We start from the raw sequence: 26,062 nt of genomic DNA, 5'->3' as shown, positions 1-26,062 counted from the left end.
AAAACTGTGATAAAGGAATAATCAAATTAATGAAACTCAATAGTTTACTCTCTCTCCTATGACTTACTGCAGGGGTGGAAAGAAGTCACTTAGTCCATAAATATACTTGAATCTGGAAATGATACTATTAAGTCATGGCAGCTTATCATTTACATCTCTCTTTAACACTAATTAAGAGCGTTAAACCGACAATACTGAATACCATAATTAGCATGACCATGTTTAAAGGTGGTCGCTATGGAGTTATATTATCAAATAGCACCCAGAAGAATACAATTGATAATCCTTACCTCTTTAGGGAGCAAGGAAATGAAGTCTCGTTGAAACTGGGGTTCTATCACTTGCATCATATGTTTTACTTGTGTTGGTTCACAACTATCAATAAGTTCATCTAAAGCAAGCAATTTCTCTGGTCCACTCCAGCTCTATCAAAAAGGAAGTAGAAATTTTTATTATTTTAATAGATGTCTCAAGCTATAAACTCATAAAGGAAAATCCACGTTTACACATAACATAAAAAGTGGCTGCTTACAGTGAAAGTTTCTCCAGGAGTCACTGAAGTGATAATCAATTATTCTCATCAAATTCACTAGGTACCTTTATTTTATAAAAGCTTAAGAAAAAGTCATGATTTTGACAAATATTTTTGTACCATATTATTATAAATATTATATGTTCATCTACTATCAAGATAAGAAATCAGAGTTTTATCCGGAAACATCAACTTGGGCTACTAAGTAAACAAGGTGTTTTATATTCTTTCCAGTGGGCACCATAAAATTTGATAGTGTTAATAAGGAACCCATCTCAGAGGAGATTGGCAGCATGATTTAGAGAAAAATTAATAGCTGGATATACTGCAAATCTGACAAGTGTCTTCCACAAAATAAAAGAACTTTGATTTATTATGTGAAAATAATTTGAAATAAAAAGCAGCAAAAACATAAAACAGTAACTGACTTAGTAATGATACTAGAATGTGAACAAAAGGGTCAGAAACAAAGTACTACTTATGGGAAAGACAAAAACACATTATTATACTTTAAAAAACAGAAACTACTTTATACTAGGGGATTATTAAAAAAATTTTTTTTTGCCAGTGAGGAACATCTGCACAGAAAAGCCATGATTCTTAAAAGGAAACATTAAAAAGCCATGTGAATAATTTAGAGTGTTAGAATTTCCCCTCAAAATAATCATGTAAAACATGTAAATAACTTTGTGATGCTTAAGTGAAAGAACATCCTTGACCAGGCTGATTTAAGTACCTTTGTGAATTATTATGTCCAATCTGACATTCCATTTCTTGCTCAAACTAGGAACCTGGATTTTGTAATATATGAAATGGATAATAATTGAAAACTGAGATATACTCAGGACACAGGAAGCCTTATTTAGAATACTTTTTAAAGTACTGTAGTTTAAATTTTTTTTGTCCCTTTAGAATCTACAATGAATTTCATTGTAGATGAAACTCCTATTATAAGGTGTAGATTATGTTAATACTATCAAACATTTCAATAGTATTTCCAAAGCACTTATCACAAACATTATCTTACTTAATCATAAAAACTCTGGGAAACATTCCCATTTTACCACCAAATATGAGGAAACATAGACTCTAATAAATCGTATTCTTTTCTTTTACTTCTATATACCTGCATACCTAGAAGATTCTCGTTGAGAACCCACTTTGGACCCTTTTTAATTAGGGTGAGGACTTATGCACAGAAATAAAAACTACTCAAATATATGTATTTGCGTACTCATGAGCAATGAAAAGCAGTTACTTTTGAAGTTCGACTGTTTTGTTTCTCACACAGCTTCAAATCCTAGTTCAAAATTTACCTCTTTAACAAAACTTACACTGATCATCTCCCCTCATCTCTGATCATTTACTATCAATACTATAAACTCTAATTTATTGATATAGATTCCTCATAGAATTGAAGGTGAGTTTTCATAAATATGTTGTTCCCCTCCATTCATGGACACAAGTATGAGGATATATCCAATTTGGGTAATGGATAACTTATGCTGACTTGATTAAAATGCAGCTTTAAGTAACCTGATAGCACAATAATCTTAATTACTTAATTAAATTTAATTTAATTATTGAAAACTTTTTAAACACTTTGCATATATGACTGTTTGCCTTAGAAACACTTTTTGGAAGTTTTTATGGTTAAATTTTGATATAAAAATAAAGGTATCCTATGTAATCTTCTACAGTAATAGGGTGAAAAACCTTACAACACATTACTACTCTATGTACCTTACATAGATTAATGACATGAATAGCTACTATGAATATTTCTACTTTAAGGCAATATACTTGTTTAATGTCTTTTTTTCAGTTAATGAATTATTACAGTTTTCTTAAGAAAGAAAAGGGTAGAAAAACATTATTAATACATGATATATTACTGCTAATAGATGGAAAACATATTTTATCAAGGATTTTAGGGGATCGGGTGTAGAATGTGAAAAGCCAGAATAAAAAATAAACAACTAATTCAGATTTTAAGTAAATACTAAAAGCTACGTCAGAAATTTCTATATATTTAAGCAAAGTCCATGACAAAAATTATGCTTGCATAGGAAAATATTTCTAAGATTTTAAACAATGTTTTTGTTTTAAGCAATATTTAACAAGTCAAATAAAATTAAATGCATATCTGTGTTTAAATTATACATACATTCAACAGATGTTACTTTGTGACCCTTTATTTAAAAGTATACCACTGACAAGGATTAGCAACACAGGCTGCAAGCTAGGTAGTAAATGAGACTGTTTCCACCTATCACACATATTCAATAGTCTAATTACTTAAAGTCACTTTCCTTAGATGGTTTCGACAAAGGTATGAACCATATAGAAAGCTTTCCTCTCCCCAGCCTGGATTTCTTCCAGATTGGTATATAAAATTGCCCATTCAACATGTATTCTTAGATATGCAATAAAAACTTAACATCCATGATCTTTCTCTTCAAATATGCATGTCCATAATCCTATTTCAGTAAACTGTAACTCTTATTCTCTTAGTTGCTCAAGCCAAAAACTCTGGAGTCATCCCTAACTCTCTCATTCTCACCACTGTTAGATGGTTCTGATCCATCAATGAATTTTAAGGCCTTAAACTTCAAAATATATCCAGAATCTGACTGTTAACTACATTGGCCTAGCTACTATATTATCGCTCACGTGGATTATTTCTTTCCACAAGCTTCCTTGTTCTATTCTTCACAAAACAGTCAGTGATAACTGCTAAAAATCACTCACTCTTCTGCTTAAAACCCTCTAGTGGCTTCCGACTTCAAAGTAAAAACCAGGGGCACCTGGGTAGCTCAGTCAGTTAAGTGTCCAACTTCGGCTCAGGCCGTGACCTCATGGCTCATGAGTTTGAGCCCCAGGTTGGGATCTGTGATGACAGCTCAGAGCCTGGAGCCTGCTTCAGATTCTGTGTCTCCCTCTCTCTCTGCCCCTATCCCACTCGTGCTCTGTCTGTTTCTCTCTCTTTCAAAAATAAACATTAAAAACATTTTTCAAAAAAAATTAAAAGTAAAAACCAGTCTGGGTTGGCCTACAAGATTCTATTTCCTACTCCTTTCCCTCTTGTTTAGTCGCTTTAGCCATAGACAAACGAAGCATGCTCCGCTTCAGAGCCTTTTCACTTGCTGTTCCTGGAACATTCTTGCCCTTGATATCCACATGGCTTCTTCCCTATGTCCTTCCGAGACCAATTCCAGGCAACCTTTTTAAAACTGCAAACCAGTTCCAACCCCCCGCCCCCATTCCATCCCTCTCCTATAATGTAAGTTCTGTGGAAAAGAGTTTTTGGTCTGTTTTGTTCACTATTGTATTCCAAATCCAAAGTAGAACCTAGCACCAGTAATTATTTGTTGAATAAATAAATGAATCCCCAAAGAGTCAGGAAATACCACACCACCACTAACTCAAAATTCTCTCCAGAGAGTGTTTCTGGTATTTATATTTGATGGTATTACTAGGACTTACTTGTTTAGTTTGGCTCCAAGACTGATTCCAAATTTTTGCATACATGGTTTACCAGCAAGGGAAGTATGTATTAACTTGAAAAACTAGCAGTTAATGACTATATTAAAACAAAATAACAACAACCCTCATTCCTTTAATGAGGAATAGTGGAAACAGCAGTCAATTTCAGATCAGGAAACCCAACTTTTAGAGGTGATACTGACACTAATTAGATTACACTTTAACCTCTGCAGGCCTTATTTCTGCATCTGCAAAATTGCTGGATAATTCTGATAATTATTTTATTTCTGTTCTAAAAAATAGTTGTCCTGGATGAAAGCATCTTCCTTTGGTCTTTCATGGTAAAGTTATGTGAGAACTTATTTAAGGAGATACGAAAAACATTCCAAATTTGGCGAGGATCAAAAGAAACAAAACTTAATTTGTGGGCAAAATTGCAAATGCAAACTTGAAAATTCCCCACGAAAGGAGTATTTTATTTCAGATAATTAGAGAATGAAGGTAGTAGTGAAGAATATAAGAAGCACTGAACTGCAATTAGGGGCTGGGGTTTCACCAGTAAACTCACCATGGAACCATATGAAAGTCCCTTAATTAATCTCAGAGACCCCACCTGTATAATGAGGGGCTTGGTCCAGACCAGTGTTTCCCAAATGCTGGTTGAGTAGTGTAAGAATCAGAGTCCTAGAACTCATCATCAAAGAGTATGATTCAGTAGTCAAGGTGGGGCTGAGGACATTTTGTGTTTTAAATAAACAACTCATCCAGTTTTGATGCAAGTGACTCACAAACAGTGTTGGTTACTAGTCTGGATGATCTCTATACCCCATTCAGATATGTACACATTATGACTTTTGGTAGTACCACGCCTGAATTTCATGTGGTAAAGAACCGATTTCTCATGACTTTCTTAAACACACACTTTCTTCTTCACACAAGGTTTCTTAATCATACTGCCTCAAATACAATTGCAAAGTAACACTGAATTCATTTTATTTTGGCATAATCCTGTTTTGGTATTTTGTTGACTAGCAAATAAAAAAGATCTAAATAAAACAGAGAACATGTACAATTTCTAAGTGTTACCGTGGTACTTAATTAAATCCTTCAAGAGAGTGTTTTTACTCCACTTTTATTTATTTATTTATTTATTTAATTTTTTTTTTCAGCGTTTATTTATTTTTGGGACAGAGAGAGACAGAGCATGAACGGGGGAGGGGCAGAGAGAGAGGGAGACACAGAATCGGAAACAGGCTCCAGGCTCCAAGCCATCAGCCCAGAGCCCGACGCGGGGCTGGAACTCACGGACCGCGAGATCGTGACCTGGCTGAAGTCGGACGCTTAACCGACTGCGCCACCCAGGCGCCCCTTTACTCCACTTTTAATGTCAAAACCCATAAGTATTTTCTACTTTATCATTTAAAAAAATATTTGAGTATTAGTATTTTCAAAGTACATTCATTATTTTAATGCAATGCAAATTTTTTATTAAAATAATGCTAATAACATTTGTATGAAGCTGTTTTTAATAGCCCTTTTTTAGACCTGAGAAAACGGAGGTTCACAAAGGCTATTTCTTGACCAAGAGAAGAAACGAACATTGAGTCTCCACTATTATTTCCACATAAAGCTTTAAGCACATTTACATGTTGTCTCCTGTTTGACAACTTTTTAGTGTTGTATCTGTCTTACAGAGGATGAAAATAGGCAAGAGTGGTTATGTAATACCAATAAAATTACCTAGTATTAAGGGGCAAAGCCAAAATTTGTACTAAGATCTTTTTCTTCTAAGTCATATGTGCTTCTCATTTATATCAGGATGCCTCTAAATATAAATTTCAACATAAGATCATAATAATGTTATGGATGCCTTTACTTGCTCTAGAATTTTCAAGTAAAAAAACCTATATGTAACACCCAAATGCACAAACAAAATGACCAATCCTCTGCCCCCAAATTCACAACCTGAAGCATCAATCTGGCTGCCAAAAAAAGTAGAACCAATGGCTACTAAAAATTTACACAGTACAAAATTTCTGGTTTTTTGTTTTGTTTTGAATTTCCACTTCAATTCTGCAATGCCATTTTGTTTCAATTTCCCTTTATCCAAAATGGTATATCATTTGTTCTCATTCCATTTATAAATTGAGTACAGAGTACTTTGTCGGAATAGATGGAGCTGGACCAAAACAATGCTGTATCACTGCCTTAGGAGCAATAGCAGAACAGTAAGGGGATGAGCTCTCCCATTTTGCTTGTTATGCAACGGAAAAGTCATCATTAAATACCCCCACAGCTCATTTGTAGAAATCATGCCAGTCTAATTATCCCTCCACTATAGCACACAGGGTCAACTCACGACTCCCCTACTTTACTATGAAAATTATATCTCTCTACAAGTTGGCCATGAAAGCCCTATAAGCTTTTAGGCAAGTGATTCATCTCTAGTTACTTTGGCACCAGCCCTGAAAATAAAGGGCAATGCACAACAATGAGGACCTGGGTGTGTAAGAGACAGATATGGTACTCAAAAGATTAAGGTCCTGATACACCTGTTTAGTTGACTTTTTGTTGCTAAAAGATTTCTTTGTTGCAGAATATTTATCTGAAAAAAACACTATACCTGGAGGGATAATTCTACCTGTTATTCCTATTAGCTAAGAACAAGTTGTCTTCACTGCATCTACTTCTCATACGAAAAGCAATCAAATGGGCTTTTTTACAGAACAAAGGCTAGCCTAATATTCTTTAATTTATTGAATCCCATTTATTGTAAGAAACTTTTTGTTTGTTTTTTTTTTTTTACAAATAAGATTTCTGAAGATGGGATGCATCTAATAACCTAGATATTAGGCATCTCAGACTTGGTGACATACAATATGTGGTAACGTGGACATTTTATTAAGAAAAGCATGAATGAGCTGAACAAGTAAACATTCTACAAAGAACTCCCAAAAACATCCTCACTGCAAAATAAAGCAAATACTCCCTCCCTTCTATAAATCAATATTTGAGAGAGTTCTCTTAAAATTGGGAAAAGTCTAAATGTCTAGCAAAGAATATTTTGGTACTCTAAAACACCGGAAAAAATAGGCCCATGTCACATACAAAATAAATCACTTGACATCCTTGTGATAAGAAATAAAGCTTTTCATATAAAATAAATATTTTGCACGCTGTCCACAATGATGAGAAAACTATTACCAATAGTGTAAAATTTCAATCATGTTGATGCTTTCTTATAAAAATGATATTAAGTAATTCTTCTGCGTTATTCTCAAGCGCTCTGCCGCTCACACTGTGTGCGTGTGCTTGACAACACACAGCCATATTCCCATCTCCTTGGCTTAATCAGAGATGATAAAAATCTTTGAAGTATTTCTTTGTGACTGTATGAATGTCTGACTCTTCTTTTTACCTCTTATTGATCGGATACATTTCGTATCGAAAGGCTATGATAAAAAAATTTTTTTTTTCATGCATAGGAAAAAATTAATTAAAATTAAAAAAAAAATCAGGAACCTAAGGTAAAAGAACTGGGAGAAGGGAAGGGGGGTACTAATCCTTGGGGAAAGGTAAGGTTAATCAACACAGGACTATGAAGACAGAAAAAAAATTCTTTGTGATTGTAGTGGCTTATAACATTATCATGAGAGTGACACACAACTTTCATCCTCAGTCCCAGCACTGGTGACATTTGGGGCCCGATAACACTGGCTGTAGGAGGCTGTGCTTTACGTGGCCACTACTCACCAGATGCCAGCGGCATCCTGCCCTCCACCCCATCAGTTGCAACAACCAAAACTGTTTCATCTGAGGGAAAAACCTGCCCCCTGTCAAGAACCACTGCTCTAACCTTACAGTCACCAACTGAAAAAAAAAAAAAAAGGTTACCCCTAGTTTCTCTGAAATCACCTGAAGGGTAGAAAACAATTTTTAAAATCCATTTAAAAACAACACTGATTCAAGTGAATTTTCCAGCTACAGAAGAATAAAACTGGGACATTTATTTAGTTTTTGCCCAGGAATTTAATTTATAAGGATTTACATAATGGATATTGTAAAAATCTGAAATATCAAATAAAGTCAAATAAAGTATCTTCTTTTTCCCTTATTCATTCTTATTCCCATATGCATTCATAAAATACTACCAATCAAGCAGCTAGAGGTAAGGAAATATATTCATTTTACATTAATGTCATGGATAATATCAGAGATACCGTGACTTCACATAACTTATATTATTTGATATTTACAAAGAATAATTAAGTGTTTAATCTAGGTCAACTATTTTGCTAAATGCTTAATATATATGCATTGTCTCACTGGAAGAAGAGATAAATCTATTTAACATCACTACCAGGATTTACAAAATTCTGAACAGAGGTTTGGTTGTAGCCAATCTTCCTGGTAAACTTTCAAAGAATTTAAATGCCAGTAAAATACAGTAATCAGCATATGAACACAACAAGCCATACACCAGCATGGCACTGATGAAGAGAAGCTGTATCAAAGTCTTGGAGGCTACTGGGGTAACAGTGATGGCTAAATCACCACAAGTGACTAATTAGAGGAGTTCCTGCATTACTCCTAAATGCTTAACTTCTAAGCAAGAAATTTTGGAAAACAAGTACATTCAGAAACCCCAACATAAAAGAGAAAAGGAAGAAAGGTCTTACTATCTAAAAAGCAACAACAAAACAAATACACACTTATACAAAATAAGCACTGGATTCTCTTGATTAATGCGTTTAAAAATTAAGATGAGCTCCCTTATCTTCAACAGCTTTTTTTATTGACATATACTTCACACAAGGTCCAATTCACCATTTAAAATGTTCACCTGAATGGTTTCCAGAACACCTGTCTTGCTGTACAACCATCACCTCTGTCCACTCCAGAACACTTCCATCACCCCAGAAAGAAATCCCATACCTGTCAGCAGCTAGCCCCAACATCCCCTCACCAATCACATAGCAATCACTAATCTATCTTCTGTCTCTATATATTTGCCTGTTCTGGATATTTCATGTCATTTTTGCGACTGGCTTCTTTCACTTAACATAATGTTTTTAAGATTCATCCATGGTGTAGCATGTAACAGTTCCTTCTCATGGCTGAATAATCCCTTATTTTTTGCAGCAATTAAGTGAAGCATTTCAAATACTGTGTTTAGACATGTCACCTGAAACATTTTCAGCCATTCCTGAAGGCCTGTAGGTGGTTGGACAGATGTAATTCGACGTCGTTGTTGCCCTTGGCCATTGGCTGCTCGCAGGTCTCCAAAAGTTGTTGGTGTTGCTGAACATGGTACAAGTCCAGTGGTACTACAAAAAAACACAAGAGTGGAAACAAAGGTAGGTATTTGTTAAGAATAATGGGCTCTAATTTAAATAAGCATGTGATGTGGCAGATGTCAAACATCAACAGAATTATTATTTTTATTTGCTTATTGCCAGAGAGCAAGGATACACAAAATCTATTCCGCTATTCTTAGGGCAGGTTTCCTCCCTCCTACATAGCCACCTGTTATTATCCCAGCAATGCTAACTGCAACCACATGACAGAATCTCTATGGCAAAACTGCAACTTGTTGATACATACAAATAATGTTAAAATACTTCTTTAGAAGATGCAGGTTCTACCTCTGTTATGACTGGTCTTCAGTGACTTAATTAAACAGAAGTTTAAATTTCCTTTATAAAAAGGGTGTGAAACTTATTAATGGTTTAAAAAATTCATATGTAGAAGCAGTATGCTCATATATTTTAGACATTTCACCACACACATTATTCCTTAATTTTCAACTCAGATGCTTTCTAAATTATTTATAATATTTATCTCTCTCTCTCCAACTTTCCACTGTTATTTATAAAGCTTAGTCTAAATAACATTTGACAGGAACAAGCCTTGATTAGACATGTATTTACTCAAAACAGTAAGTATTGAAAACTTACTATATGATATGTAAAATTGAATCAAATGAGATCATCTGAACACTTTCATAGAATAATTTAAACTCTGAGACATTACAGAAAATAAACCTTCAATTCTGCCACTAGTAAAGTCAAAGAGTTAAGACTAAATGATCTATCTCTAAAACTGTCCAACTCTCCTAAAAATGACTAATAGCAGAAAAGTATAGTTATAACGAAGTTATTAATATATTAAACTTCCTTCCTAATTTCAATATATAATTAAATTATTTAATCGAGGTAAATACTGAATATCTCTATTTTGGAGACATCTGAATAAAAAGTTCAGGAAGACTCATAGTTACATTTGTAAAATAATCTTCAATTTATTGAGCTATGATAATAAAGTGTTTTATATCTGAAGAACATACAAATTACAGCCTATTAGCTGAATATCTAAGCTCTGATAAATTACTAATGAAACAATACCCTCAATCCTTTTCTATCCAGCATATTTCATTATTTTGTTAAAAAATGTATTTTAGTCACCAGATTTTACAGAGAAATCTTCATATCTACCACCTTTAAACCTTTTAATATTATACATCCAAGATAATCTCTAACATACAACAATTAAATCTATTTTCCCATCTATCAAATTTTTTTTTTTTTTATGTTTACTTATTTTTGAGAGAGAGAGACAGAGAGAGACAGAGCGTGAGCAGGGGAGGGGCAGAGAGAGGGAGACACAGAATCCGAAGCAGGCTCCAGGCTCTGAGCCATCAGCACAGAGCCCAATGTGGGGCTCGAATTCACAAACAGCAAGATCATGACATGAGCTGAAGTCGGACACTTAACCGACTGCGCCACCCAGGCGCCCCATGCTGGCTATCAAATTTCAGAGGTAAGCTCTGTCTTCCTCTCCAAAATGAAACAGAATGTGATCATAAATTTTCTAATAAGGAAGACAGAAAATCATAGTTTCATTATTATTATTAGAAAATCTGTCAAAAAAATTAAAAAGCATCAAATATATACTGATAAAGTCTCCGAAAAGACATGGAAATCAATATGCAGTTTGGTTTGCTTTGGTAAGTTATATGTTAAAAGGCTGAAAACAGAACTTGCACATTTTCAGGTATTTTCTCACAACAAAAAGTGAGCAACTAAAAACAAATTTTCTTAAAATGTGTTCTGTAGTAAAAATTCAGCATTTGTTTACAAGCTGCCTTAAACACAACTGAACAATTTAATACCTTTGTCCTGGTATCAGCCATATTAACAGAAGACCAAAATGATATGGTTCACTGCAATCTATACATTAAAAGTAGTACATTTTTAACATTAAACTCAACGTTCTCATCCGAGAAATACTTTCTCAAGACTAGAAGGAAAAAGCAAAAATGAAGTGAAGAGTTTCATGTGTCTATCACCCCACACCCTCTGGTGGAAGTGCCAAACACAGTGAAATTGTCAAAAGGCAAAGGGTAACTAAGAGGGGAACAATTAACATGGGAAATCATACTGAAAGCATTTCTTAAATAACTAAGAGATAGTTTTATTTCTCTCCTCTGCATCATCTCCGCATTTTTTGCATAGAGAACTATTTTATGATTTCTAAATTTCATAGAAGAGCATTTTAAAAAAGTATTTTCCAGAACTGGATGAAGTAAAAATATAAACTCTTTCTTAAAAGAGAGAGAGAGAGAGAGAGAGAGAGAGATGCAATCTCTAGCAATTCTCCATCACAGAAACTTAAGTCTGAGCAATGTTAAATTTATTGCATCTTATATAATAAACATAACTCTAAATCAAAATATTTAAGGAAAAAAGAAGAAATGTTACCATCATGAAGTTCTTAGGGCTTCTATAGCTAACTTTTAATCAGTGATTTGAAGAAGTGACAATTATGCAGAAAAGAACAAAAAAGCTCTGAAGATACTTTTGTCATTTAAATTTTAAAATACCACATTCCAAATAACATCTAAAGCCATTTTTAATTGGCTGGGTAATAGATATTGTGCTTAAGTTAGCCTAATTAGCGTAAGAGTGGGAAAAGTTTTATACTGATGCAAAATCCAAAAAATGATGGAATGGTGCACAAAACAAGACTACAATTGTATTTAGTTGTTATGGAAACCTAATTTACTGGTGTGGATATGGATGTGTTAAAAACATAAGATATACCAAGAAAAAAAAAGGGGATTCCTAACACAGGAAGATTTAGTTAGTAACTGTGAGTTTTATTTCACTGCTAATAAATGTATCTTCAATTTTGCATATATAAATATCTACCCTAGAGCAGCTGTTGCTATAGTAACAAGATATATTTGCTCATATTCATATTTTAGAACTTACTTTTTAGAATTCCTTAAAAACTGTGATTTAAAAATTCTGCTTATAAGAGAACTTGTGCTTGTGTCTTATTTCAAAGTATTAGTAAGAAAATATAAGCTACAGCAGTAGTCATTCTTCTTATTTGGGACTATGCATTTCTCAATGTTCAGTGATCTCAAAATGTGTTACAGAGTCAACAGTACCAGTAACATTATAATTCTACGAGAATAAACTGGAAGAAATGTTTTTGGAATCATCAACTCTTTAAAGAAACATAAGAATCATGAGAGAATCAATTATGGTTAATATTACCTTGTATATTCTGAGACTTTGCATGGTTTCTTTCCCAAAGAAAAAGAGCGGACCTCAGAACCATGGTCCAATTTTCTTTTCATCTATAAGGTAAAGCAAATAAGATAGGTTTTAAAAAAAAAAATCACCTGTCCAACTGTCTTAACATTAGCATTGGTACTATTGAAAAAAATTTCTTAAATTTTTATAAGCCTAAATTTTCATTAATTAGGCATAGTTAATGTATGTAGAAAATAAATGTTCTATGATTTCTTCTACTAGTTCTACTTTGTTTTACTCTTTGAAGACGAGAAAGGTGATTACCCACCCCCCCCAATATTTTGTTCAGAAGAATAGCATATGGTGATTTAAAAACTGATATTCATCATACATATTCCTTGAGAGTCATATATCTTTCACGTTTCCCAGTTTAAGAACACAGGGGGAAATGTCATGTAAACACACACATTGAAGAACCATATTTAACGTATCTCTCTTAGTGATCATCACTTTCCTTTAAAAACGTATTTCAAGACAAAATATACAAAAAAACTCAAAATTTCAAAACCTGAATGGAAGTAACAGTAACTGAATTTAAAACACATATTTATTATGAAAGTGTGAAGAGAACAATGTAAATAAGATGATCTTGAAAAGTAATTATAATAAGGCATAAAGCAACGAATATGGACAATGAGGAGAGTAAAAAAGTAAATCTGTAACAGGAGAGAGGCCTGGGGATGGTATAATAAAGGTGGAAAAAAGCCATCAATTGATATTTACACAGAATATAACTTCACTGACAGATGCTCACTCAGGACAAAATATTCTAACTTGAAAATTTCAGCAACATCAACAAAAACATTTAAAAAGAACGAATTGTACATCTTTGTAAGGTATATCCAACATCTATACTTTTAAAGTATTTCTTTATGCTATATACGTATAATACCGTAAATACATTCAGAATTGTATGTCAACATCAATATTGAAATATTTATTTTTTTTATATTTCACCATCTGTTAACTGAGGTCATCTGACTATAGATATGTCATAAAACTAGAAAATAAGATCTAATAAGATGCAACTTTTTCTATTTTGATTTGTGTCTGCTAATTAATTACTGTACTATGGAAAATTATGTGGGGGAGGTAATCCCAGAGTGATAGAGAGCTATCCTCATTTTTAGAATAAGGTAAAAACCCTTGCTTTGCAGCAGACTTAGTTTCTTACCTACTGCCTCACATGGGAACATCATAAAACAGCATGCTGCATTATAAATACTAAAGAGAACCATCAAGACTCTAACAAATTTTGAACCACACTATGGATAATAAAGACATTTTTATCATCATGAAAAAGTCTTCCAAAATACAGTGATGATCTTATGACATCAGGAGCTAGCGTGAGGGTACAGCAAGCTTGTCCACAATTTATGCCTTAGTTCAAGAAATACCTACTGGAAAGAAATGGAATTGGTCTTAATTCAACCCTTCAGAAGTTTCTGTACTCATTATGTTGTTTTAAAGTGATTCCTCTTAAAAACCATTATTTTCTTTCTCCAAATAATTTTAATAAAAGCCAAAAATAAATATATAGGATTTAATATATAGATAGCCACGTGCTTGCATATATATAAATCACAGACACACACGTACACATACACGCAAATGTAGCTCTCAGGAAGGTCAGTCGGTACAGATTACCTTAAAAATCTAGCATTTTTAATAACTTGCACAGATTCTTATTTTCAAAATTAATATGAGAAACTTTGATATTCATTCTAATTAAGTTGTAATACTGGCTTTCAGAACTTCCCTGGGTATCTTGCAAATACACATTGGTGCAAATGCCATTTGCCACCAAAAGCAAACTTTATTTCCATCTTAGAAATCCTTCAATGGATAAAAATGCCCCAAATACATATCAAGGGAACCATTTGGAAAGGATTTTTATTTTCAGAATATTTTACAAAATAAAGGACTTTCTACAAGACTACAGAAGTCTTTTAAATATTATACTGTTTACTGAAAATCCTGACTTTAGAACCAAACGTTAATTCTGCAATTTTTTAAGGGGCACAGAAAGTAAATACGATCTTTTAAAATAGAAGTCCTAAATATTCTAGTGATTCTAGGCTTTAAAAGAGTCAACTAAAGAAAAAGAAAAGAAATATGTATAATATACAGAAAAATTAAAGGCAAAAGACTCACTAAAAGCCAACTAAGGGTAGAGTATTTCCAGGTCAGCATTTAACGGAGCCACATTTCTAAAGTCTAAATATATTTTAGTGGAAAATTCCCGGATTAAAATACACATTTTATTTTAAATTTAAAGCTGTTTACAGCTTACGTTGTCTTTGCATTATTTGCTTACATCCACGATATAAAACCGATACCAGCCATCCAGCCACCCACCAAAATTAGAGGATACTGCAGCCATCTCTGATGATACAGATTTTCCTTCTCAGGCAGGCACACACACACACAATCATACAACACAGGAAGAAAACAGATTACTTACTTTGTAAAAAATCATTTTGAGTGTGCCGTAGAAACCCATATTTTCTGTATTTTTCCCCTTCAGTGATTCTGTGCCCCCGTGTGTCCGGCTGCTTGGCAGTCTCTGACAATATAAACCTTTTTCAGGTAGGTATGTCACAGATTCTAATGTGGACATGCTCAGGCACGTCAGAAAGGGAAGATTAGGGAGCAGAACCGGCAACAAAACTCCACAGTAAAGGCAAATGCAGCTCAGTATCAAACCGCTTCTCGGGACACACATACATACATGCAGCTTGACTGAGGAGAACTCGAGGGAATAATGAGAGAGAACCGAGAAGATTATTGGAGGAGACTATGCCCTGTCAAAGCCTTGACTGAACAGATTCCTCCCTCAGCAGCAGAGGGATCAGATTACATCTTCCCTTGAACACAGAATGGTGCAGTCCAGGATTCAGCAATGCAGACTGCACATCAATTATATGGTGATCCGCTCCAGGGAACCCGTAAGCACACAACGCACTGAACAGAGGAGGATGTGGGCAGCAAATGAGCCCGCCCCCACACGACAGCCCCCTTCCCCTTTCAAACTTTCAGGAGATTATTTTGTATTTTGAAAAACCTGCATTTCTGAAGAGTTTTAAATGGCAAGCATCCTTTCCACAAATAAGTGCTTTCAGAAACATTTTGAAAATGGAATATATTTTCCATACAGTCCTCCCAATAGAGGCAGGGCAGGCTATTTCCACTAACTGTTATCCTATTGCAGTCCTGGCACAGACTGATCACATTTTTCAAGTAGCTTAGAAGATACAAAATGAGCAATCCCAAAGGGAGAAATTAAGTATTCTTTGTTGGGGGGTGGGGAGGATTTAAAATAAAGTAAGCCAGTTTGGAGCTTGGAGCATTTGCAGAAATTATGTAATAAGTTCTATCTTAACCTGCATACTTCTTATATTGGCATTTAATGAAAATGTTCCCTATGTTTTTCCATTCCCTTCATTTCAAATATAGTTTTCAAGAAAATTGCCACACTTCATCAATTCTTGGTAATCATGACAATATCTTAAGACTATCATACTAGTATTAAGTGTGTAAAGTTTGGCCAAAACGTTCTATTTCTTCAAAGAAAGCAAAAACTGGGCTTATTGGGAGTCCTACCCTTATTTGTTCATTTAATCTTGAGTAAACAGGATGTACTGCACTTCTATCTCCAGAATTACTTTGACAACGTGTATTGCTTACCATTAAAAAGGCATTTTACATAATAATAAATACCAAAGTTTGCCTGAAGGCAACCTTTTTCTCAAAATGACTACTTCACAAATCTAGATATTTTATCTTGCAACTTGCTACACAACTAGCTTCGGGAGGGAGGCAATTGTAAGATTCCTTGGCCCATTATTAAGGGTCTAGTTAATTAACTCCTACCCTCCCCATTAACATTCTTTATTATAAGTAAACTGCGTGCCTATAGTTATTTAAGTACCTAAAATGTTTCTTCAGAAAAAAAGAAATAGTATTTGGACTTAGTACATTTTAATACTCTCTGCTATAGTTAACAAATGACTTTCATTAGGAAAATGATTCTAAATGCTGCATAAAGTAGTCTCATAATTAAAAAAATAAATGTTTACCTTTATAACAGACATTAAGTTAGTGTAGTATCTTTTACTTAAAAAAAAAGAAATGAAATAAGATAATCCAAAATTTTATGAAGATGTACATCTTGGATTCTTCTGGAAAGTATATTCTATATATTATATTATCTTTTTAAAAAAAGCTGACTCTTAAATTCTTGCCCTCAGATACAATATGTACAAGTACCCAGCAAAAAGTTAATTTTCTAAATAAACAATCAGCTTACTTCAAAGTAAAGTTCTTTCTGAAAAGAAGTCTGGGGGGGGGGGGAAATCCAATGGTTAGGAAGAGACCCATAAAACCCTTTTGTTAGAAGATTCAGAGCACTCAAGATTTTAAAAAATACAAAGTCAAAAAAAGTGATTTCCCCTCCACCATCAGCCTCCGCTCCGGGCTATCTGAAGAAACTAGCTAATAATAAAATGAACACCTGACATTTTCTCTAAAATTTGTCAGTGGTAACCAGCTTATTAGAGGACAAATGAACTTCCCACCAATCATGTAACAGTATATACTTTGATTACAATTGAAATCATGTCCTGTCTTTAGATGAAGTAACTTTTTCAAATTAAGTCTACTCAGTTGAGGACATAGATCAACTTTAATAAAGCAGGGATACTGCCTGAAAACCTAGGACATTTAAAGAAGAAAATAACGTAATTTTCTATATTCAAAGGAATGGCTCCTTTGTATGGTATGAAGTTAAAGGGACACCTGACCTTTGCAAACATATATTTACATGTAGGTATGTATATTCATGTTTTATTTTTGAATAGGTAAAATATTTACACGATTCAAAAATCAAAATGATAATCAAAAGTATACACTGAAAAGACTTTCTACCACCCCACACTCCCCACATTCCATGGGTCCCATTTGATAATTATTTTTATTAATTTATCCTTTAAGTGAGAATGTAATAAACATTACATAAGTTAAGTACTCATGAAGATTTTATTTTCCTAATTATTTCAACAATTCTCCCTACTATCTTGTTACAATGTTAATTTGAACCATGAAGAAAGAATTTGGCAAGCAAAACTAGCCGACTAAATCTCTTACCAGATTTCAAATAAATAAAATAAAATAATTTTCAATATTCTCTAAAGTTCTATTAATGAAAGTTGTGATCTATTAATTTCATCATGATATATATATATGAACAAAAGCAAATAAAACCATTCTCCATTCACCCAGCAATTGTACTACTAGCCATTTATCCAAGGGATACAGGTGTGCTGTTTTGAAGGGACATATGCACCCCCATGTTTATAGCAGCACTATCAACAATAGCCAAAGTATGGAAAGAGCACAAATGTCCATTGATGGATGAATGGATAAAGAAGATGTGGTATATATATATACAATGGAGTATTACTCGGCAATCCAAAAGAATGAAATCTTGCCGTTTGCAACTGCGTGGATGGAACTGGAGGGTATTATGCTAAGTGAAATTAGAGAAAGACAAATATCATATGACTTCACTCATATGAGGACTTTAAGAGACAAAACAGATGAACATAAGGTAAGAGAAACAAAAATAATATAAAAACAGGGAGGGGGACAAACCAGAAGAGACTCATAAATATGGAGAACAAACTGAGGGTTACTGGAGGGGTTGTGGGAGGGGGAGATGGATTAAATGGGTAAGGGACACTAAGGAATCCACTCCTGAAATCATTGTTGCACTATATGCTAACTAATTTGGATGTAAATTTAAAAAAATAAAAAATAAAATTTTTTAAAAAAGCAAAAAAAACCCATTCTCCATTCCTATTTCTGAGAGTATTGACTAAAATACAGGTATTTTTATTACTTGTTTATTTGTTTACTTTTATTTTTTGTTTTGAGAGAGAGAGACAGAGAGACAGAGAGACAGAGAGAGAGAGGGAGGGAGAGAGCGTGTGCATGTGGGCAGGGGAGAAGGGCAGAGAGAAAGAGATGGGAGAGAATCCCAAGCAGGCTTTATGCTCAGTGCAGAGCCTGCTGAAGGGGTCAATCCCACAACCCTGGGATCATGATCTGAGCTGACATCAAGAGTTGGATACTCAACCAACTAAACCATCCAGGTGCCCCTAAAGTACAGATATTTAAAACTTTATTCAGAGACTTAAGTTTTTCAGTAGTATGAATGAAAAAGCCTTTATGTGTGTATCTATCTATCTTTTCTGACCCTTGAGGTAGACAGAAACATTTCAAACTGAGATCAGTCCACAATCTATGTTAAATAAGTTTAGGAAAAAAAGTATTTTACGCTTTATGCTAGAATGTTAACTAGTAAGTTCACTGAAAAAAAGACTAGTCAACCATTACTGCTGAGACAATACTTGTGTTTGTCATCCAAATTTTTAGAATCAATACTCAATGTATTAAACATATTTCCACTACAATACAATACACTTTCATGTAATTCCGGCTAAGCAATAAATTTCCCGTTGTATAAAAAAAATATTTCTTGTGCTGATTGACAACCTGTAAGCCTTACTGGAAATCTATCAGCAAGGGGAGTGACTGCTAACTCAGATTCAATGCTCATCTATCACAACTCCACTGAGCTACGTGTATGAGAATGGATGAGAGCAGCAACTTAAGAAAGAAAATAAATAAATTAAAAAACAGTACAAAGATATGAAGATGTACCGCCTCAGAGGCAAAGCCTCTGGGAAATAAGGTAGTAGAATGATTAACTTGTGAGCTAGCATAAGAGAAATGGTTCTTTCTGAGCAATTAGTTGGGATGACTAAGTTTTTAGAAGGGCAAGTTGTAGTCACTGACAGAAACCAAATTATTCTACCTATAAACAGTGAGAAAAATATAAACAGTCAAGAAGTCTTCACTGAATTATGTATCTTCAGAGAAGTATGTACCTTTATACAGTGTCAACAACAGAAGGAGTAATAGAGTACTTTTCCTCACCTTGGGTCTCAGAGTTATTTCCATTTTAAATAAATTCTTCTATTGCACTCATCATACCTAAAAATTATTGTCATTATTTTTATATATCTTTCTCCACTACTATCTACTCCTTGAAGGCTCCCATCTTATTCTAGGACACAATAGAAAAATGATACATAACAATAATTAATGTTTTTGAATAACTGGCCATACAAATAAATAGTAGCAACCAGGACATCATTTTTCTAAAGCATAAATATGTTATACTCAGTACTAAAAAGTCTTATCCATTGTACTAGAATTGATGATATTATACTATTATTGGTTCTTTTCATTATCTTGCTAACATTTAAAAATTTACTTCCATTTTATAATAACAGAATGTGTTTCTATGTCAGTGATTTTCTTTATTATCAAGACAACATTTTTCACTCTGATATTACACTAGAAAAACTACCTACCACAACAATTGGCTGTCTTGCCCAAGCATAGAATTTAAATTAGAGACAGCTCAAACTTTCAACATCAAAGGAATGCCAAGCATACTGAAGCTAAAACAAACTTTTTGAAATCACACTAACCCACTGTCATTAACTTTCTGGGATGTGAGTTCTTACTAAAAGGTTCACAACTGAAACTGGCAAGTTAATAGTTTGTCATATCATGGGTATTGTCAATTAAAATAATATGTACGCCCAGCATCTACATTTTCCCTAATGCAAGTAGGTGGCAGTACTGATCAATAAGCTATTTTCCAGTCTTATTCATTAATTAAGCATTTATTTAGCAACCTAGAATTTGTCAGGCACAGGAGAGTATGCAATTAAGCAAATGTTTTTCTTCCTCCACTGAATTTAAGACACAGAATAGGGTAATATACACACTTCTGACTCTTAGAATTCACATTGATATTAGTTCAAAACTAGTTATTTGAGAACATGTAAAATAAAACAAGGTAAGCCAGATTTAGTTTGAAACTATCTATCATCCAAGTAAACAAATAGTGAAATATTACTGTAAATCAAAATGCAAATCAAAATATAGCTCAGACTGCTTTAAATAATTTTTAAGATAACTATAATTTTAGGAGTGGTACTTTTATAAATTTTTCTTTTTCTTGAAGTTTCTGGTATTTATAGCTCTCTTTACAAAAATACAGTCCTTGAGGATTTGACACAAATAAACTGCAACATTAATTCAAGCAGTAAAAGCTTTTTTCATCCCTTCTAATTGGGCCAAATTAGTTCTCTGATAAACATATGTGCAAGTACATATATATATACACACACATACATACATACGAGATGCAAGTTAAGAGTTTCATTTATCAGAGCTACAGAAGAAAACAATAAAGATGGGAATTTTGCTTGTTTGCTCTGCTAAAATTCATATTGTGGTAGAGCTATCAGATTTAATCCATGCACCAAAACAAAACGTTCCTTATAATATCTCTATGCAGATGGGCAATACCTGCAATAATTGACAAAGTAAGTCACTCTGGAATGTATCCTGACTTCTTTAGAAATCAATTCATCTTTACATCTCATGCTTCAAATCCAAAATCAACCATCAGTAAGTATGTTGAATTCATATCCAAAAGTTCCTTCTCAAAATTTTGTTGTAATTGCTTTATAGTAACCCTTCAGCAAAGTAAGGAAAATATCATGAGAAACTATAAAAATAAGGTTGATCAAGAAAAATAAAACAGCAAATATAGAGAAGGGATGAAATCAATATTCCCTCAATAGAAGACCTAGAACTCTATTCACTCTTCTACTTTCTTTATCCAGTTCCATATTTACTGCTGCTGGTTGTGATGTTCAAATACATTTACCTACTCGGAAAAAAAAAATTTCTGTAGGTGTGCTATATCAATCTTATATTTTAGTATTAAAATAGCCTTTTGTTTCAAGGTTTGTTTAAAATTCTGGAATTAATGTCTTAAATAAGTCACAGATTAGTCATGACTTAAATTTAGTTATGACCAAAAAGTTTTGAGAAAGGGGCTAAAAGCTAAGAAGTAAAAAAAGTTGTACATACTGAGTCAACAACAACAACATTAATAGCAGGAAGCCATAACGTTTAGAACTAGAAGAGAACTTGGAAGTCATCTAATCTAGTTCTCCTTCATTTATGAAATGAACATGGGGTTTGGAATTGGAGAAACCTGAGTTTAAACACCAGCTTTGCTGTTATTAGAGTGGAACCTCCATAGGGGTTGACCTTTTAGGAGTTCTAGTTTTTGTAATGGTAATTACCGCCTATCAACTTTACTAACCTAGCCCACAGAGTCATTGTGAGGACCTAGTAGATGCCCAGCATATAACAGATATGCTATAAAATAATAACTGCTATTAACAGGTGAGAAAGGTGAGGGTAGAGAATTAAGTGTCTTGCTCAGGGTTATACAGCTGTATTAGAACCTTAGACTCCGGTCCCAAGTTCACTACTTATTAATTGGTTTCCATTAGATACGTGATGGCTCAAGCAAGTTAGGCTCAAAAAATCAGACATTGCTAAAGAAGGAAGCAAAAAGTTATATTTTGCAAACAGCAATTGCATATGCAAACTATGATTAAATCTTGATTATTCAGTTCATGGAATGATTATCTAGATCCATCTGACTGTGCTTCTGCTACATGTGGGAAATCTGAGGCAAAGACATGGTGACAGGGAAAAGGTGACAGAAACTGAAAGATTTAGGTTAAAAGAAATCAATTAAAAAATAATCACTTATATCCCAATATCTACAAAATGCTGAGGACAAATAAAAACATTACAGTAACCTTTCTCCCCCGCCAAGATACTTAAAATCCAGCTGGCAAGACAAGAAACTAATAGAGAACAATATCTATCAAGTGCCAAATTGGGTAGTGTAGGAGGTCAGAAAATGAAGAAATCATTCAAATAGAAAATTTCATATAAAATACTCTTGCTTCTGAGTTTGGTAGCAAACAGAAGTTTTTTTAGATGTTAAGGAAGAAAAAGGAAATTATCATCTGTGGACTAAAGACATGTGGAAATAATACTATCACTACCTTGAAGAATTAACATATGTAAGACTTCTAGTACTCACTGGTCTTAAAAGGTGCATTAAGGAGTAAACTATTTACCAACACACCTACTAATCCAAACATTTAATATTACAGTTAAAATATTCTTTAAATTTTTTTTTTCAACGTTTATTTATTTTGGGACAGAGAGAGACAGAGCATGAACGGGGGAGGGGCAGAGAGAGAGGGAGACACAGAATCGGAAACAGGCTCCAGGCTCTGAGCCATCAGCCCAGAGCCCGACGCGGGGCTCGAACTCACGGACCACGAGATCGCGACCTGGCTGAAGTCGGACGCTTAACCGACTGCGCCACCCAGGCGCCCCATACAGTTAAAATATTCTTTAATTTACTAGTAACGGTTTCTTCAAAAGTACTTTCTGCCATGACTCATTCTCCCATTTTAGGGATAATATGTGTCCTTCTGTACAAGGAGAACTTTACTGTGTGGGCGTAAAGACTGTTGACTTTTTATTTAGTTATAAACACTGACTAATAAGGGGTCCTTCTGTTTCAATAGGCACTCCTACCAGATCATATACACAAACGGCTTGTACTTTGGAATATAGGGGGGAATGAAGAGACTTCAGAAATAAACATTCATTTAAACATGATAATCTCCCAAAAACTTGATGAAAGACAATAAAAAATGTAATTCAGGGCAGTAGGGTACATGATTCATTGATTTTCACCAATATGTGGGGAAAGGACCTCTGGTATTCAAAAGTGCATGACATACTTGGAAAATTAAACAGTTTGTCTTGCTCTGCTCCCAACCCTTTCTCCCCATGTCCTGCCTCTCCAGCCCCCAGACTCAAAGCCTCCTTTTAAGGAAGTCTTAAGGAAAACACTTCATTGTAGAGCATTCTAGCTCACCATGTAACTGGTCATCATGTAAAGAACTAGGGGAAGGGCTACTGTAAAGTAGAAGGTATGTGAGATTCAAACACATGATATAAAGTATGGTCCAATGTAAAATATAATATGCAAATATTTAAGTGTGTGTGTGTGCATGTGCATGCGCGCACACGCACACACACACAAAGAAAAGCCTATGTAAATATATTAAAATATTCACAGTGGTCATCTAAGAGGCTTAATAAGAGATTTTCCCTCTTTTTTCTTACCTGTCAACAAACAAGTTCACTTGCATAACCTTTTGAACCCAGTATGTGCCAACAACTGTTTTAGGCTCTAGGTATAAGGTGGCAAACAATGCAGATGAGCTCTCTACTCCCCTATAGTGTAACATTCCAGGGCGGGGTGGGGGAGAAGTCATCTAATAGGCAAACTAATACATGACTAAGATAATTTCATATAATGCTTAGTTCTAAGAGAGAAATCAAACAGGGTGCTATGAAAGAAGTAGGTAGCTAGGGTAGTAAAGAAGTGTGGCTAATTTTGAATGGCATCACCCGGGAAACAACTTTTAAGTCAAAATGATAGAGTAGAGCCTGGATCCGCAAGAATAAGGCCAGTCTAGCTAAGATGAAGTGACTGGTACACGATGAAGTCAGACAGGTAACCAAGGACCAGATCATGTAGGATCCTGTAGGTCATGGTCAAGAGTTCAGATTTAATTGTGAAGTCATTACAGGATTTTCAGGATAAGAGTAAATACAACAGAACTTCTGTATATATTTTTGCCTATATTATTTTTTATATTTTCAAAAATATATATAAAATTAAATATTGCTTACAAAGTAATTCTCAGTTACTGATTAAAGAAGATATAACTCTTTTCAACTCTTTCGTGCAGCAATTACTCTTTCATTTCCCTCACACTTACTCTCAAACTCAGCAGCTATCCCAAAAGATTCCTAAACTTGGAAAAGAGAATTATACTACTTTATTAGGCTACACCATGTGCCAAGCACTATTGTAAGTCTTTATATCTCATAACTCAATTCTATAAGAATGAAGGAGTATCTACTGCATCATATCTCTATTACCTTGCTCTTCTATTCTCTATGTTCTGATTTTATCCTTACATTTAATAATTTACTTTTTTTGAGAAAGACACTGATGTTGGGCTCAGATCTCTATAGATGGACAATGCATCCAGCCTTATTATAATAAATGTCTATAATGGTAAATGATATGGTTACCTTTAGTTATTAGAGACAAAAGGATTTTACCCATGGTACACTTTTTAAGACTGCTTATCTGTGATCATAAAAAAAAATTCCAGAACATAACCACAGAATCTCAAAGTTGGAAAAAGCCTTCGGCTAAAGCTAAGTACAGCCTCAGGTGCAACCCTACTTATTAGGTACACTCTCATTAGCATGCTGTCACACAAGATCTGCTTAATCTAAAATACACATTATTCTCAACTCGGTAATCTTTTATTGGTTGGCTTCCCAATTTTGATAATTATGTCCAATTATAAAATTTGGCTACCAGATACATAAAGTCCAGATTCAAACATTGTATTTTTTAAAATACAGCATCTCTTCTCATCTCAATCATCTTACGTATTTTCCACAAGAATTTAAACTGAGAAGGGATAACTTTAATCTTTTAAAACTCTAGTTATGAATCAAAGTCTGTGGACTTAAACTTACTTCACTTATTCAAAAACACTTATTAATTCCATATTGGTGCGAGGCCAATATGAAACATAAATCACACCAGGTTCTTGCTCTAGCATCATGGTGATCTTTAATCAATTCTTTACTTATTTTCGAGTACCTTGCCTGCTCTTTAAGTATTTGTTTGATGCAGCTGTCAAGTAAGGAGAGAAGAACCCATTAATCATGCCCCCACTACACTTAAAAAGGAGAATTCTAGGGGCGCCTGGGTGGCGCAGTCGCGGTTAAGCGTCCGACTTCAGCCAGGTCACGATCTTGCGGTCCGGGAGTTCGAGCCCCGCGTCGGGCTCTGGGCTGATGGCTCAGAGCCTGGAGCCTGTTTCAGATTCTGGGTCTCCCTCTCTCTCTGTCTCCCCCATTCATGCTCTGTCTCTCTCTGTCCCAAAAATAAATAAAACGTTGAAAAAAAAAAAAAAAGAATTCTAAAGAGTCATTTCAGAAACATCAAATTATATTTTAAAGCAATAATTTAAGAAACTGCATTCTTTGCTTTGAAAGAATCTAGAATTATCTGACTAGCATAACATCTACATGATCCCCTAACTTTTTAGGAGATTTCAACAGACTATAAAGTTTCAGTAAATAAAAGCAGAGTACAAAGAAAGATTACTAGAAATAGATGGGTCATGAGTAAGGTTTGACATAATTTTTGCCTGTCATGGAAATATTTTCAAAATAACTGTATAATGTGAAAAGGTATATGATTTATGGTAGTTTTTTTTATTTGCAGTGAATGTAAGGTCAATAGTCAGGAGCACTTTGACATCTTGGCAAAACTATCAGAATAGAAATATTTTATTTATAGGGCACCTGTGTG

The 26,062-nt window shown here is 34.1% G+C and overlaps 1 protein-coding gene across 5 annotated transcripts in view; it reads right to left on the bottom strand.

The window, feature by feature from the left end:
• The window catches only part of FBXW7 (F-box and WD repeat domain containing 7), a 230,417-nt gene that overhangs the window by 17,720 nt on the left and 186,635 nt on the right, over positions 1–26,062 (bottom strand). For 4 of the 5 annotated variants that reach the window (XM_040472344.1, XM_040472334.1, XM_040472348.1 and 1 more), the window contains 3 exons: positions 12,583–12,665; positions 9,204–9,345; positions 291–425 (listed from right to left, as the gene is read on the bottom strand). In XM_040472344.1, the coding sequence (XP_040328278.1) occupies positions 291–425; positions 9,204–9,345; positions 12,583–12,665 (360 nt within the window). Of the gene's footprint in view, positions 1–290; positions 426–9,203; positions 9,346–12,582; positions 12,666–15,085; positions 15,511–26,062 lie in introns of those variants that run through there. The other variant, XM_040472349.1, reaches the window with a different exon arrangement.

This window comes from Herpailurus yagouaroundi, unplaced genomic scaffold (genome assembly GCF_014898765.1).
Source record: "Herpailurus yagouaroundi ecotype Mexico unplaced genomic scaffold, PumYag 28, whole genome shotgun sequence".
In the NCBI taxonomy this organism is placed as follows: Eukaryota; Metazoa; Chordata; class Mammalia; order Carnivora; family Felidae; genus Herpailurus; species Herpailurus yagouaroundi.
This window is presented reverse-complemented; position numbering and strand designations above follow the sequence as displayed.